The sequence below is a fragment of the Engystomops pustulosus genome, chromosome 6 (genome assembly GCF_040894005.1).
Source record: "Engystomops pustulosus chromosome 6, aEngPut4.maternal, whole genome shotgun sequence".
Taxonomy (NCBI): Eukaryota; Metazoa; Chordata; class Amphibia; order Anura; family Leptodactylidae; genus Engystomops; species Engystomops pustulosus.
In genome coordinates this window covers 36,252,238-36,268,398 of record NC_092416.1, presented here as the reverse complement: position 1 = coordinate 36,268,398, position 16,161 = coordinate 36,252,238, and the positions used below count along the sequence as shown (strand labels likewise).

General features: G+C 41.9%; 1 protein-coding gene across 5 annotated transcripts in view; it reads right to left on the bottom strand.

Moving 5' to 3' along the window:
- Nucleotides 1-16,161, bottom strand: part of DSCAML1 (DS cell adhesion molecule like 1) — a 161,246-nt gene that overhangs the window by 27,490 nt on the left and 117,595 nt on the right. For 4 of the 5 annotated variants that reach the window (XM_072155707.1, XM_072155708.1, XM_072155709.1 and 1 more), the window contains exons 8-11: nt 11,383-11,655; nt 6,967-7,245; nt 4,309-4,428; nt 3,894-4,070 (exon numbers count right to left, since the gene is read on the bottom strand). In XM_072155707.1, coding sequence (XP_072011808.1) covers nt 3,894-4,070; nt 4,309-4,428; nt 6,967-7,245; nt 11,383-11,655 — 849 coding nt within the window. Of the gene's footprint in view, nt 1-3,893; nt 4,071-4,308; nt 4,429-6,966; nt 7,246-11,382; nt 11,656-16,161 lie in introns of those variants that run through there. The other variant, XM_072155711.1, reaches the window with a different exon arrangement.

Sequence of the window (16,161 nt, the reverse complement as noted above, 5' to 3'; positions counted from 1 at the left end):
AGTATTATAGTAGTTATATTCCTGTACATAGGGGGCAGTTTTATAGTAGTTATAGTCTTGTACATAGGGGCAGTATTATGGTAGATACATTCTGGTACATAGGGGCAGTATTATAGTAGATATATTCTTGTACACAGGGGGCAGTATTATAGTAGTTATATTCTTGTACATAGGGGGCAGTATTATAGTAGTTATATTCCTGTACATAGGGGCAGTATTATAGTAGTTATATTCTTGTACATAGGGGGCAGTATTATAGTAGTTATATTCTTGTACATAGGGGGCAGTATTATAGTAGTTATATTCCTGTACATAGGGGGCAGTATTATAGTAGTTATATTCCTGTACATAGGGGGCAGTATTATAGTAGATATATTCTTGTACACAGGGGGCAGTATTATAGTAGTTATATTCTTGTACATAGGGGGCAGTATTATAGTAGTTATATTCTTGTATATAGGGGCAGTATTATAGTAGTTATATTCCTGTACATAGGGGGCAGTATTATAGTAGTTATATTCCTGTACATAGGGGGCAGTATTATAGTAGTTATATTCTTGTACATAGGGGGCAGTATTATAGTAGTTATATTCTTGTACATAGGGGGCAGTATTATAGTAGTTATATTCTTGTACATAGGGGGCAGTATGATAGTAATTATATTCTTGTACATAGGGGGCAGTATTATAGTAGTTATATTCCTGTACATAGGGGCAGTATTATAGTAGTTATATTCTTGTACATAGGGGGTAGTATTATAGCAATTATATTCCTGTACATAGGGGGCAGTATTATGGTAGATACATTCTTGTACATAGGGGCAGTATTATAGTAGTTATATTCTTGTACATAGGGGGCAGTATTATAGTAGTTATATTCTTGTACATAGGGGGCAGTATTATAGTAGTTATATTCTTGTACATAGGGGGCAGTATTATAGTAATTATATTCCTGTACATAGGGGGCAGTATTATGGTAGATACATTCTTGTACATAGGGGGCAGTATTATGGTAGATACATTCTTGTACATAGGGGGCAGTATTATAGTAGTTATATTCCTGTACATAGGGGACAGTATTATAGTAGTTATATTCTTGTACATAGGGGGCAGTATTATAGTAGATATATTCTTGTACATAGGGGGCAGTATTATAGTAGTTATATTCCTGTACATAGGAGGCAGTATTATACTAGTTATATTCTTGTACATAGGGAGCAGTATTATAGTAGATATATTCTTGTACATAGGGGGCAGTATTTTGGTAGATACATTCTTGTACATAGGGGCAGTATTATGGTAGATACATTCTTGTACATAGGGGCAGTATTATGGTAGATATATTCCTGTACATAAGGGGCAGTATTATAGTAGTTATATCCTTGTACATAGGGGGCAGTATTATGGTAGATATATTCTTGTACATAGGGGGCGGTATTATAGTAGTTATATTCCTGTACATAGGGGGCAGTATTATAGTAGTTATATTCTTGCACATAGGGGGCAGTATTATAGTAGTTATATTCCTGTACATAGGGGGCAGTATTATAGTAGTTATATTCTTGTACATAGGGGGCAGTATTATAGTAGATATATTCTTGTACATAGGGGGCAGTATTATAGTAGTTATATTCTTGTACATAGGGGGCAGTATTATAGTAGTTATATTCCTGTACATAGGGGGCAGTATTATAGTAGTTATATTCTTGTACATAGGGGGCAGTATTATAGTAATTATATTCTTGTACATAGGGGGCAGTATTATAGTAGTTATATTCTTGTACATAGGGGGCAGTATTATAGTAGTTATATTCCTGTACATAGGGGGCAGTATTATAGTAGTTATATTCCTGTACATAGGGGGCAGTATTATAGTAGTTATATTCTTGTACATAGGGGGGAGTATTATAGTAGTTATATTCTTGTACATAGGGGGCAGTATTATGGTAGATATATTCTTGTACATAGGGGGCAGTATAATAGTAATTATATTCTTGTACATAGGGGGCAGTATTATAGTAGTTATATTCTTGTACATAGGGGGTAGTATTATAGTAGTTATATTCCTGTACATAGGGGCAGTATTATAGTAGTTATATTCTTGTACATAGGGGGCAGTATTATAGTAGTTATATTCCTGTACATAGGGGGCAGTATTATAGTAGTTATAGTCTTGTACATAGGGGCAGTATTATGGTAGATACATTCTTGTACATAGGGGCAGTATTATAGTAGATATATTCTTGTACACAGGGGGCAGTATTATAGTAGTTATATTCTTGTACATAGGGGGTAGTATTATATTAGTTATATTCCTGTACATAGGGGCAGTATTATAGTAGTTATATTCTTGTACATAGGGGGCAGTATTATAGTAGTTATATTCCTGTACATAGGGGGCAGTTTTATAGTAGTTATAGTCTTGTACATAGGGGCAGTATTATGGTAGATACATTCTGGTACATAGGGGCAGTATTATAGTAGATATATTCTTGTACACAGGGGGCAGTATTATAGTAGTTATATTCTTGTACATAGGGGGCAGTATTATAGTAGTTATATTCCTGTACATAGGGGCAGTATTATAGTAGTTATAGTCTTGTACATAGGGGGCAGTATTATAGTAGTTATATTCCTGTACATAGGGGGCAGTATTATAGTAGTTATATTCTTGTACATAGGGGGCAGTATAATAGTAGTTATATTCCTGTACATAGGGGGCAGTATTATAGTAGTTATATTCCTGTACATAGGGGGCAGTATTATAGTAGTTATATTCTTGTACATAGGGGGCAGTATTATAGTAGTTATATTCTTGTACATAGAGGGCAGTATTATAGTAGTTATATTTTTGTACATAGGGGGAGTATTATAGTAGTTATATTCTTGTACATAGGGGGCAGTATTATAGTAGTTATATTCTTGTACATAGGGGGCAGTATTATAGTAGTTATATTCTTGTACATAGGGGGCAGTATTATAGTAGTTATATTCCTGTACATAGGGGGCAGTATTATAGTAGTTATATTCCTGTACATAGGGGGCAGTATTATAGTAGTTATATTCTTGTACATAGAGGGCAGTATTATAGTAGTTATATTCTTGTACATAGGGGGCAGTATTATAGTAGTTATATTCTTGTACATAGGGGGCAGTATTATAGTAGTTATATTCCTGTACATAGGGGGCAGTATTATAGTAGTTATATTCCTGTACATAGGGGGCAGTATTATAGTAGTTATATTTCTGTACATAGGGGGCAGTATTATAGTAGTTATATTCTTGTACATAGGGGGGAGTATTATAGTAGTTATATTCCTGTACATAGGGGGCAGTATTATAGTAGTTATATTCTTGTACATAGGGGGCAGTATTATAGTAGTTATATTCTTGTACATAGGGGGCAGTATTATAGTAGTTATATTCCTGTACATAGGGGCAGTAGTATAGTAGTTATATTCCTGTACATAAGGGGGCAGTATTATAGTAGTTATATTCCTGTACATAGGGGGCAGTATTATAGTAGTTATATTCTTGTACATAGGGGGCAGTATTATAGTAGTTATATTCTTGTACATAGAGGGCAGTATTATAGTAGTTATATTCTTGTACATAGGGGGAGTATTATAGCAGTTATATTCTTGTACATAGGGGGCAGTATTATAGTAGTTATATTCTTGTACATAGGGGGCAGTATTATAGTAGTTATATTCTTGTACATAGGGGGCAGTATTATAGTAGTTATATTCTTGTACATAGGGGGCAGTATTATAGTAGTTATATTCCTGTACATAGGGGGCAGTATTATAGTAGTTATATTCTTGTACATAGGGGGCAGTATTATAGTAGTTATATTCTTGTACATTTTGTTTTTACAATTTTCTTGAAACTTACTTTTTACAGTAAGAAACATTGACTTGCTGATATCGGTGCCCACTCCATTGCTGGCCTGGCAGAGGTAATAGCCGATGTCCTCCTCCAGCACGTGACGTATCAGTAAGGAGCTGTTGGGCAGGATCTGGATGCGGCCAGTGAGGGGCACAGGGTGGTATTGCTGGGGGTTCCCGCTTCCTAGATTGAGATAAAAGAGCAGACATGTGATGAATATGAAGGAGAAGGCGACACTTGTGCTACTGCTGCAGACTTAATGATGTGTGACAGAGGCAGAGCTGGCGCCCATAGTGTCGCAGTCACATGATGGGGGAAGATGCCGCATCCGCCTGATGTCTATGTGCCAGGGCACAACTGCACAGGGAGAGCCTTATGCCAGGTGCTGCCATGTATACATGTAACAGGACCACCGCCTTACCTTTGGCATGTTTCCAGACCACCTTCGGAGGAGGATATCCATCGACGGAACAATTCAGGACCCCGGCTTTACCGTAAATTCCATCTTGGTTATTCGGCTGAACAACAAATCTGGGGGGCACTGTGACAAGAGAGAAAAGATTACCCTCCATGTCACTGCAGATTATAACCTGACAACAGGGTGTCCATGATGCTTGTCATCATGAGGGGGATCATAATGCAGAGCGGCGTCTGTGAAATCACTACGTGTTACCCGAATATTTCCGATTTGCGCCGCTTGTACATGAATTGCCCCGGGTTTTTGGCGCACGCGATCGGATTGTGGCGCATCGGGGCCGGCATGCGCGCGACAGAAATCGGGGGGGCGTGGCCGAACGAAAACCCGACGTATTCGGAAAAACCGCCGCATTTAAAAACCGAAAATGTGTCGCTTGGGGAGCACTCACCTTCACCTTCTAAGGGATGGTGCATTCCGGGGCGTTAAGATTATTTTCGGCGCTGCAGCGCCACCTGGTGGACGGCGGAGGAACTACCATCTTAAATCCCAGCCGGACCCGAATCCTGTGCAGAGAACGCGCCGCTGGATCGCGAATGGGCCGGGTAAGTAAATGTGCCCCATGGTGTCTACCACACACTGTGCTGAAAGACACACAGAGCACTGCACCTTGTACTCAAAGACACACAGAGCACTGCACATGGTGCTCAGAGACACACAGAGCACTGCACATTGTAATCAAAGACACACAGAGCACTGCACATTGTAATCAAAGACACACAGAGCACTGAACATGGTGCTCAAAGACACACTGAGCATTGTGCATGGTGCTCAAAGACACACAGAGCACTGCACCTTGTAATCAAAGACACACAGAGCATTGCACATGGTGCTCAAAGAAGAAACACTGAGCATTGCACATGGTGCTCAAAGAATACACACTGAGCATTGCACATGGTGCTCAAAGAATACACACTGAGCATTGCACATGGTGCTCAAAGAAGACACACTGAGCATTGCACATGGTGCTCAAAGACACACAGAGCACTGTACCTTGTAGTCAAAGACACAGAGAATTGTACATGGTTCTCAAAGACACACAGAGCATTGCACACGGTGCTTAAAGACACACAGAGCACTGCACCTTGTACTCAAAGACACATACAGCACTGCATCTTGTACTCAAAGACACACAGAGCACTGCACCTTGGGCACAGAGACACACAGAGCGCTGCAACTTGAAACTACAAAGAGCACAGCACATGGTGCTTAAATACTCGCAGAGCACTGTATTATATTTTTAGAGCCACATTAATTAGTTTGCACTCTGTATTGTACCCCAGCCCATTAGTGTATTATAAAGCTAGCCTCCATGACCGTGCAGAGCCATCGGAGCAGCTCTGCATTTCAATTATAGCATCTCACACGTAACGTACGCAGAGCATTGCACCTCCCATACATTGGTAATACACATACCTCACACAATAAGCCTCCACCTCACATACCGCTGTGCGCCCTGTAATACCTTCCCCATATCTGCCCGGCGATATATATCCCAGGCAACACAGAGCAATGAATATTTATCAGTACGAGTCTCCTCTCATTATATATTCATGATTATATCAACATGCAGCACTGAATCACAAGCTCATTACATATTCATGCTTACATTAACACAGCGCATTAAAAACTCGTTAAATCCACAGGGCCCATTAACCCTCGAGAAGCTGTCACTCAGAAGTAAGCAGTCAAAACGACATTGCCATTAAAAGCCAAGGGTCCATATCATTCCTATAGGGCTGTTCTTGCTGTCCCTGCATTAAAGGGGCGTTATAATTGTGTTATGGAACTACATCATTCCTTAAAGGGAACCTGTGACCAGATTTTACCCCACTGAACTACCGGTCTTTTCTAGAAACGTCTAGAATTCTCTCTTTTATGTGAAACATTACCCGTTTACCTATTGAAAATCTCCTCCAAAGTCATGTGAAAATGTGCTGAGAAGAGTTCCTTTTTCCTGAGATGAGTCACTTTTAGAGGCTGCTGGGCCAGTGTCACTTTCGATGCCTCTATCCTCTGTTCTACAGCATCTAGAAATATGGTCTTGGTGTCATTTTAAAGATAAGAACATCAGACTTGTACTTATGTGATGTAAAGAATCAGAGATCCAGCCAGTTATAGACATAGTTTGGAATGTGAGCTGCAGATAAAGATCTAATTCTTGCTTGTATCTCTGTTTCTGTAGATCACAGAACCACAAGCCTGATATGATCTGAAAGACAAGATTCTTATCTATAAAAGGTTTCTAGGTTCATAGAACTGAAGATCAAAGATTCTGTGATTCTGCCTCTGCAGCCTCTAACTTGACTAATTTCGCTGCTAATTTTCACATGACTTTGGAGGAGATTTTTATATGTAAGGAGGCGGGATTTCTAGAAAGGACTTTTTATACCCTACCTGATGTGGCTGGGGTAAAATTTTGTGACAGGTTCCCTTTAAAGAGAGTCAGACATATCTACCAGCTTTTGTGCTACCAATCAAAGTTGGAAACAAGCCATCATCAGACCTACTCTTCATATATATGCACCGTGCCGAGCATGCATGTGCATCCTGTGTATGGGGGAGTAGCTGTAGGGTAGGGGTATCTCTTCGGCACTCCCTTACCTCGCACTATGAGTTGTCTCTCCCGGCTCACGGTGGCGGCGTCATTACTGGCTATACAGGTGTAATTGCCGTTGTGCTTGAGGGACACACTGGAGATCTGCAGGGAGCTCATGAATTCCTTGGTCTCAATGGTGATTCCAGAGCCCGAGACGATCACCTGCCCATCCTTGCGCCATGTGATACGGATTGGCATATCTCCGGAGGAAACCACACATGGGATATAGAGTAGTTGTCCGATGGAGGCAGGGGGGAACTCAAAGGGCTGGATAAGTGGGGGCACTGCGAGATACAGACATAGAAATACACATAAAAAACACTTAAACAAAAAATAAAAAACACCAGTGTGTGTACAATCTTTTTTTCCCTGTTTCAGTAAATGCAATCTTTCTGATAACAATTGTCTTGGAACTCTGTGTTGTGCTGTCCCTCTGTTATTCCTCCTATGCTTAAATGACACTAATTGCAGTAATTATTATCCTTTAATTGGTGGAAAATGCCAAGGGTGTGGCTTCTTGGTAGAGGTGTGGTTGAGCAAGAAAGGGTGTGGCTCCTTGGTAGAGGTGTGGTTTAGCAGGAAAGGGTGTGGCTCCTTGGTAGAGTTGTGGTTTAGCAGGAAAGGGTGTGGCTCCTTGGTAGAGATGTGGTTTAGCAGGAAAGGGTGTGGCTTCTTGGTAGAGGTGTGGTTTAGCAGAAAAGGGTGTGGCTTCTTGGTAGAGGTATGGTTTAGCAGGAAAGGGTGTGGCTACTTGGTGGAGTTGTGGTTTAGCAGGAAAGGGTGTGACTTCTTGGTAGAGGTGTGGTTTAGCAGAAAAGGGTGTGGCTTCTTGGTAGAGGTGTGGTTTAGCAGGAAAGGGTGTGGCTACTAGGTAGAGTTGTGGTTCAGCAGGAAAAGGTGTGGCTTCTTGGTAGAGGCGTGGTTTATCAGAAAAGGGTGTGTCTTCTTGGTAAAGGTGTGGTTTAGCAGAAAAGGGTGTGGCTACTTGGTGGAGTTGTGGTTTAGCAGGAAAGAGTGTGGCTTCTTGGTAGAGGTGTGGTTTAGCAGAAAAGGGTGTGGTTTCTTGGTAGAGGTGTGGTTTAGCAGGAAAGGGTGTGGTTTCTTGTTAGAGGTGTGGTTTAGCAGGAAAGGGTGTGGCTTCTTGGTAGAGGTGTGTTTTAGCAGAAAAGGGTGTGGTTTCTTGGAAGAGGTGTGGTTTAGCAGAAAAGGGTGTGGTTTCTAGGTAGAGGTGTGGTTTAGCAGGAAAGGGTGTGGCTACTTGGTAGAATTGTGGTTCAGCAGGAAAGGGTGTGGCTTCTTGGTAGAGGTGTGGTTTAGCAGAAAAGGGTGTGGTTTCTTGGTAGAGGTGTGGTTTAGCAGGAAAGGGTGTGGCTACTTGGTGGAGTTGTGGTTTAGCAGGAAAGGGTGTGGCTTCTTGGTAGAGGCGTGGTTTATCAGAAAAGGGTATGTCTTCTTGGTAAAGGTGTGGTTTAGCAACAAAGAGTATGGCTTCATGATAGAGGTGTGGTTTAGTGGAAAAGGGTGTGGCTTAGCAAGGAGGGTGTAGTTTAAAACAGCAAACTGAACAGTAACTTTGGCAAAAACCTTTAAGTTGCGCTGGTAGCATTGCGTTTGTAAATACAGCCCTAGGGGTACTGGTGACAGCACCCTTAGACTAAAGTAAGCCAATCAGTAGCTGGAGCAAAGTGATAAAAAGTGTCTATAGATTCATAAAATTTAGCATTCAGTCTGAGCATTAAAGGGATTGTCCAGGATTTTTTCACATTGTTATCCTCTTTTCTGTGCATAAGGAATAACAATATCACTTGGACTTGGTACAACCCCTTTAAGCTCCATAGAAGCGCATAGGACAGTAGTACCAGACACATGACATGCAGAGATGCGGCGCTGTTTTTGGAAGGAAACATCCAATTTGACAAGTTTATGCTGAATACATATCAGATAGGAGTAGTAAATGTGCCCTCAAAAGGGCAAAACGCCATTGATTTTAGCAAACATGAAGGAGACGCAATGGTACCCCAACTTGTGTTCTTAGGCGTAGCCCTTGGATTGCATATCAAAACGCAACCAAAACGCAACGTGTGAATCCGACCTGAGGAGTTGGTTAGCTACTCCAGGGGCCAACTTAACTTGTTGGCAGCCTGACAGTAAGAACTTTCATAGGTTCGATAAAAATCTCTGCAAGGACATGGCGATAGAAATTAGGCTGCTCTGTAGGGGTGTGATAATGTACATACTATGTTATATATGCCTGGAGTTACCCCCCAAAAAAATCGGTGAAGTCCATAGCCACAGCGCCAGTGCAGAGTCACCCGGTGAAGCTGCGCACAATCTCAGTCTCGCTCTCACACGCCGCTCTATTCATTAGGAAAGATCTCTCCCCGGGTGCTCCTGAATAATTGATGCGCTGGAGAAGCTTTTAAGTCTCCGGCAGATCTGGGAGACCACGACGGACGCATTATTTTTTTAAAAGCCAACAAACACTACGGAAAACAGCGAGCAAGGGGCTGGGGGTAAAGGGCAGGGCATTAATACGCTGTGTTTACACAGCAGGTCCCTGTGCTGGGGCTTGTCAGAGAAACAGATCAGGGGTGAGGAGGAGGCAGCGGCGAGGGGGGCTACAGGGCGCAGATGCTGCGTTATAGAAAGTGCATGGCATACGAGTGGTTAATTATGAACTGGACAAATGGATATTGCGGTCATGGTGTATGTAAATGCTCGTACATAATGTGTCGCATTAACGCTGTGCGCGCTTGCCCTTTAAGTGTTCCGATATAACAGAGGTGAATAAGCCCAATGTGATATGTTTCATTTTATCAAAACTAATTACTCAATAATTAAATGTTATCAAACATCTGAATAGATTTCCGTTACTTGTCCTCATCCTACCCATAGTTCTGTTCACATAGCTGAGGGTATGTTTCAGTGTATCAGAAGTTGTTAAGGGAAAACTATCATTGAAATCCAGGATGATAATCCAGGGACACTACCCATAGATCCAGGCACCATGACTATGGTAATCTTCTTAAATTTGTTATCCACAGCCTCCTTCCTTCTAAAAATCAATCTTAAAATTTATGCTAATGAGTTTGAAGGCCATCACAGGCTGTTACACCATCTCCCCCTGCCTCAGCACTACTCCCTTTCTCTGGCTGCTATAATTTCGCACAGGGGAAAGTTCTCTTGCATAGTGTAACAGCCTGTGAATCTGCCGCACTGGCGGCTCTGGGAACACATATAAAAATCAACCTTAAAAATTATGTTAATGAACCTGAAGGGCGTCTTGGGTGTTACCAGAGCCCCTCTGTACTGCAGCTTCACAGGCTGTTACATTGTCTCCCCCTGCTCCCTCAGGACTACCCCCTTCCTCTGGCTGCTATAATTTCACACAGTGGAAAGTGCTCTTGAATAGTGTAACAGCCTGTGAATCTGCCGCACAGAGGGGCTCTGGAAACACATATAAGAAGATTACTTAGTCACAGTGCCTGGATCTATGAGGAAGTGTCCCTGGGTGTATGTTGCTGCTTTGTTTTGCTCACTGATACATTGTAACAAACCAGCAGCTGTGGTTTTAAGTCTTTGATTTTCCTAGATTTTGTGACTAAGAAGCAATGTATATAAGAAGAATATGAAAAGGTAGAGGAAATGTTGGTTAGTTCTCTTTTAGGTACCTATGACTGCAAATAACATCTTGTCAAGGTGCTACATGACAAACCCAGCACTGCTACATCAAGCAAGTCGTTATGCTCTGGTTTCATTCCAAGTAGTCCATTGATTTAGTGTTTTATAGATTTACAGTAACAACAGACAAGAAACCGTATCCCTGCACAAAAATACATAAGGACCTAAATTATCGCCTGTCACCCAACTTTCCCAAGCGTAGACATAGTAAGGTAAGGCTGAATCGTTATTAACAAGAATCAGATTGGGGTTGAGTTTGTCAAATAGTCTTTTATGGGTCAGGTAGTGTCCGGCACAATAGCTCCCTCTACAGAAGAGCTAATCTGCATATTTTACCCATAAAGCCTTGCCTGTAAGACTGAATATCAAATCAGTAACCATAACAGGGAATTTTTTAATATTATTTCCAATGAATCGAGTTGAATTGCAATACCAAACAAGGCCTGCAATCAAATGTGGCACTGTTTTCTGAACACAGCAACCTATAAATTGGTAATTCTGGACATCCCCTTTAAGTAAGTATAGTTTGCATACAGAATAATAATTTCCTGTTATTAGATCCAGTTTTTAGAGAAGGTATCCCGGTGATAAATATATATGGATAGAGGAACAAAAGGCTACAATATTGGAATTGAGAGCTCGTGTCAAAGGTCCGTCTTAAAGTCGCTGCGTCGTAAGTCACTGTCAGGACTGTTCATTATGTCTTGGTCCGTCTCCGTGTTTCCCATTTGCCCTCTGACCTTTCACGGTGATGTGGACGCTCTGGCTGATGGAGAGCTGGGGTTGTATGAGGACGCTGCACAGGTATTCGCCTTCATCCATTCCCTTCTGTACGTCGCTCAGCATCAGGGTCCCGTTCTCGAAGACCACCTGCCTGTGGTTATCTGGTAGCAGCAGAGAATCCTTGTACCAGCTGATGAAGTAGTAGGGGTAGCCAATTACCCGGCAATGAATGAAGCTATCCCTTCCAGCCACTGCTGTCAGATTCTTCATAGGACGGATACTAGGCGGTCCTGAAGTGAGGTGCAGACAACGTACATTAGGTGGACACAAATCAGGGAGATACAAGAGAGTTAGGGGTGGAGAAAAAAAGTTCAAGATAAGGGAATAAGAAAAGGACACACCCCCGAGGAGCAGTGAGAGACTCATTGTGATACGAGTCAGAAAAATAGAGAGTCAAAGAGGAGAATATGGGATATGGAGGATAACCAAGGGATTAGATGATGGAGAGAAATGAAAGAGATTGCACACAAATGAAGGATTACAGCGGGAGACTAAAGCTGATGGATATTTAGAAATGTTTAGCATTATAGAAGAACAGGAATCTGATCTGATTAGTGCTTCAAATGGGTTGTGAATAGGGATCTAATTCCCCCCTCTTCCCACAGAAACAGCACCTCTCTTGTCTATGGGTCAGGGCAGGTATTGCAGATCAGACTCAGGTACAGATAAGAGACAAGAGGGGCATTGTATCAAATCTACAGACCCTTTTACTGATCTCAGACAATCCCTTTAAAGAAAATCTACCATCAAAATCCACCATGATAAAACAGGGTCACTTACTCATATTCCAGGCTCCTTCACTCTGTTCTTATAGTTCTTATCCATGGCCTCCTTCCTCATAAAATCTACTTTTAAAATTTTGCTAATGAGCCTGAAGGGCTCTGTGGGGTGTTACCAGAGCCCCTCTGGGTTGCAGCTTCACAGATTGTTGGGCTATCTTCTCCTACTCCTATTGTCCCTCAGCACTTCCCCCTCCCTCTGCCTGATGGCATCCCACTGCAGCAGAGGAATTTTCAGCACACAGTGGGAGGGGAAAGTGCTCCTGCACAGTGTAACAGCCTTTGAAGCTACATGACAGAGGAGCTCTGGTAACACCTCCCAGCATAAGCATCATTTTAAAAGATGCTTTTAGAAGGCAGGAGGCCATGGATGACACATATAAGAAGATTACCATAGTCACAGTGCCTGGATCTATCAGTAAGTGTCTCTGTATGTTAGATTTCCTTTAGAAGGATTGACTGATATTAGAAAAAGGGTCTATGAAAACATGCCCCTCTTGTATCTTATCTGCATGTCAAGTCTCAGCTGCAATACATAACACAGCCTGTAGACAAGAGAGGCGCTATTTCTGGGGAAGAAGGGGGAATAGACCCCTATTCGCAAGCCATATAAAGCGCTGATTAGATATAAATAGGAGAAATCAGATTCATGTTCTTCTATAATGTGAAAGATTTCTAAATAAGTGAAGTTTCTATTATTAACAGTACAATAGAGATATGTACTATTCTGCTCCGTAGCCATGAGTGTAAGATGTCCATTGTAAGAGGTGAAATTCTATGTCTTCTCTATACTGACTCAGATTAAAGGGATTTCACACATTTCTAGGAAACCGAAACAATGGTTTCCAACGACTTCAGCCTGGAAGTATTCTGTACTGTAGAACGACTAATTTACTGTATTGTAGCGTGACCTTCAGGACCAGGGCTCATTCGCTCCAGTCATATTACTGCTCTGAATTGTCCTGAGCGGTAATAGGGCTTCCATTGAGTTGTATAAGCTCCCTACTGTACCTGCTCGGGCTTTGATTGTGCCTAATCCATAAACTTGTCCTCTGCTCTGCTGGACGCTATATATATATAACTCAGCACTATGGCACCGGCTGCATACACAAGAACGTGCCCTATGTATATACCCACACGAAAACATAGATAAAATACAATAAAACTGGTACAATGTAAGAACACCAAGGAGACCTTGGTGCTTAAAGGCGTATTTACAGGGGTATTAAAGGAAATCTACCACCAGGATGAAGGACTGTAAACCAAGCACACTGACATACTGGTGTGTACCCCCTCTACAGGATCTGCTCTTTTATTTTAGCTCCTTAGTACCGTATTTTCTCCTTAGTACCGATTTTCTCAGAAATCAGAGGTGCGCCTTATAGTACAGTGCGCCTTATATATGAACCATACTTACAGACAACAGCTGCCTTGAACTGTGCACAGGTCTGCCACCTGCTGGTCATTCATCCTTATAATCTGGTGCGCCTTATAATCCGGTGCGCCTTATATATGAACCATACTTAGAGACAACAGCTGCCTTGTACTGTGCACAGGTCGGCCACCTGCTGGTCATTCATCCTTATAATCCGGTGCGCCTTATATATGAACCATACTTAGAGACAACAGCAGCCTTGAACTGTGCACAGGTCGGCCACCTGCTGGTCATTCATCCTTATAATCAGGTGCGCCTTATAATCCGGTGTGCCTTATATATGAACCTAGACATTTTAGCAGGCATTTATTGATGGTGCGTCTCTATTATTTGTTGTTGAATATGCAAATGAGCTAATTTGCATAATTTTCTACATCTTTTATCATCAAAACAAGGGCATGAATAGCTAAAAGAAGAGCAGATCCTGGTAGAGGGGGTACACACCAGTATATCAGTGTGCTTGCTTTACAATCCTTCATCCTGGTGGTAGATGTCCTTTAAGTTGCAATATAAGATGTGGCAGTGTTGTTGGAAGACAGATGTTATGTCTTTTTTTATTTCCATCCTACACATCCCCTTTAAGTATAATATGAAAAGCTAATAAATAACCATGTCCTAAGAATAGATCTAGTTGTTGGGGATAAGCTATAATCTGCTAGCTTCTGGATGCAACAGTACTTGCCATATACTAGGGCACATTTATTAAACAGGCTGTGCCAGTTTTGTGCCGTAGTTTGCACATAAATACAGCTGCAAACTGTTTGCATCTGTATTCATGAAGTGTTTGCGCCAGTTTTGTGTCATGGCTGCACTGTGTCTGCCACAACGCTAAATTCGGCACATAAAGGCAGGGCGTTGCGGTCCCAATTCACACCAGGTGCCATATTTATGTCAAAAGTCCGACATGATTGTGGCGCATGCCCATTAAAGTGCACACATTAAAGTCCACACATTTTAAAAGCAAGTGGCACACACAGTGTGTGCCAGATTATTGAAGACCATGTGCCTGTCTCCAATAATCTGGCGCACTATAAAATAAATATACCCCATTGTGTCGATGGGCTGTCATAAAGCCACTGGGGGAGATTTATCAGAAGTCTTTGAGCAGAGCTGTTCTAGCAACCAACTATTCCTGCCACCCACTTGGCCTAGAGGTGACATAAGGGGTAAATAATTGAACAAGTAATTGTGATTATTTCTGGGCTTGTATGCCAAAAATCTAGAGGACAAGCACTGATAAATCTCCCCCCGTGAATCTGTAGAATAGCGGAGCTCAGGCGCTGATCACAGCAGGAACAGCAGAGAGCTTCAAAAATTGCAAAAATAACATTGATTTTTATGTTATAATATGGAATTTGGTTTATCCGTTATCTGTTACACCTGTCACAACCTTATGGACATAAGTCTTCTAACTTCAATATTATTTAACCGCTTAAAGCCCCTATCATGTACTATCTACCTTACTTCTCTTAGGTGATTGATATCTACCTCATAGCCATAGTTATGTCGCTGCTGATAATGCTGCACCGTACAATATTTCTTTTTAGTGGAAACATATATGCCTGTTCTAAGCGACGTCCAACACTTAAAATACTCCGGTAGAAACCGTAACCTTGCTATTTTGGCGTAGTCCATTATGTGCACATGGCAGGTTGGACGCCATACGTCTCAATAATGTCAGATATGAACGCTGTATCTGTGAATGATCGACCAGCAAAGATTCCTGGGTAGCAATAATGCATTATTTTAATACCAGTCTTCATCTATCCGCTTTTTGGGACCACCTAACAGAACCAGCGGGCACAGAGCTGGCGGGATCCCACCGCCCGTCCGAGGCATCAAGCGGCGAGGGATATTTATCAAAAACCTTGCTTCTGCTTGGCGCCATTTCAAAGCATCTGCAAATTTGCACAACAAACGGCCAATGAAGCAGATTTTGTCAAAATATTCAGCTTTCTCCCTGCAAAACTGTAGGATTTATGGTGTCCGTGTTTTTTTTGTTAATTTAGTGTTTCCCTGCAAGGGAGGAGAATATCTGCCAAAAACTAGTCAGTGTACCTGAGGCGCGTAGGGCGCCATACGGATTTCTACATAATCTCCTCCAGTAAAGGAGACTAATAAAATGATTACCTAGATTTTCCTAAAAACGGAACAATGCACAGCAGAATTCATGCATAAATCTATCCGCTGCCGCATAATAGTTAATTAACTCTATGGCAACCGGATACCGACATCTTAAAGGGAACCGGGTGGGTAATTATAAGGGGTCACTGAGAAATGGGTTATGCACCCAGGCGGAAATAGGACTGCGGCCAGGCTCCTGCGTAGGCTAGTGTTAACCCATTCATCGCCTAGATAGGCAGAGGAGATGATCAATTTGTAGGGAAATTATGCATAAGCATTGCCTGGCACTGGAGAATGCTGATGTGGGCGCTGTGGGCAGGCGCTTGGTAAACAATGGGATATTTATGATGGTAAGTGTACTTCAGATTTATGTACACTAATGAAAATAGGATGTGAAT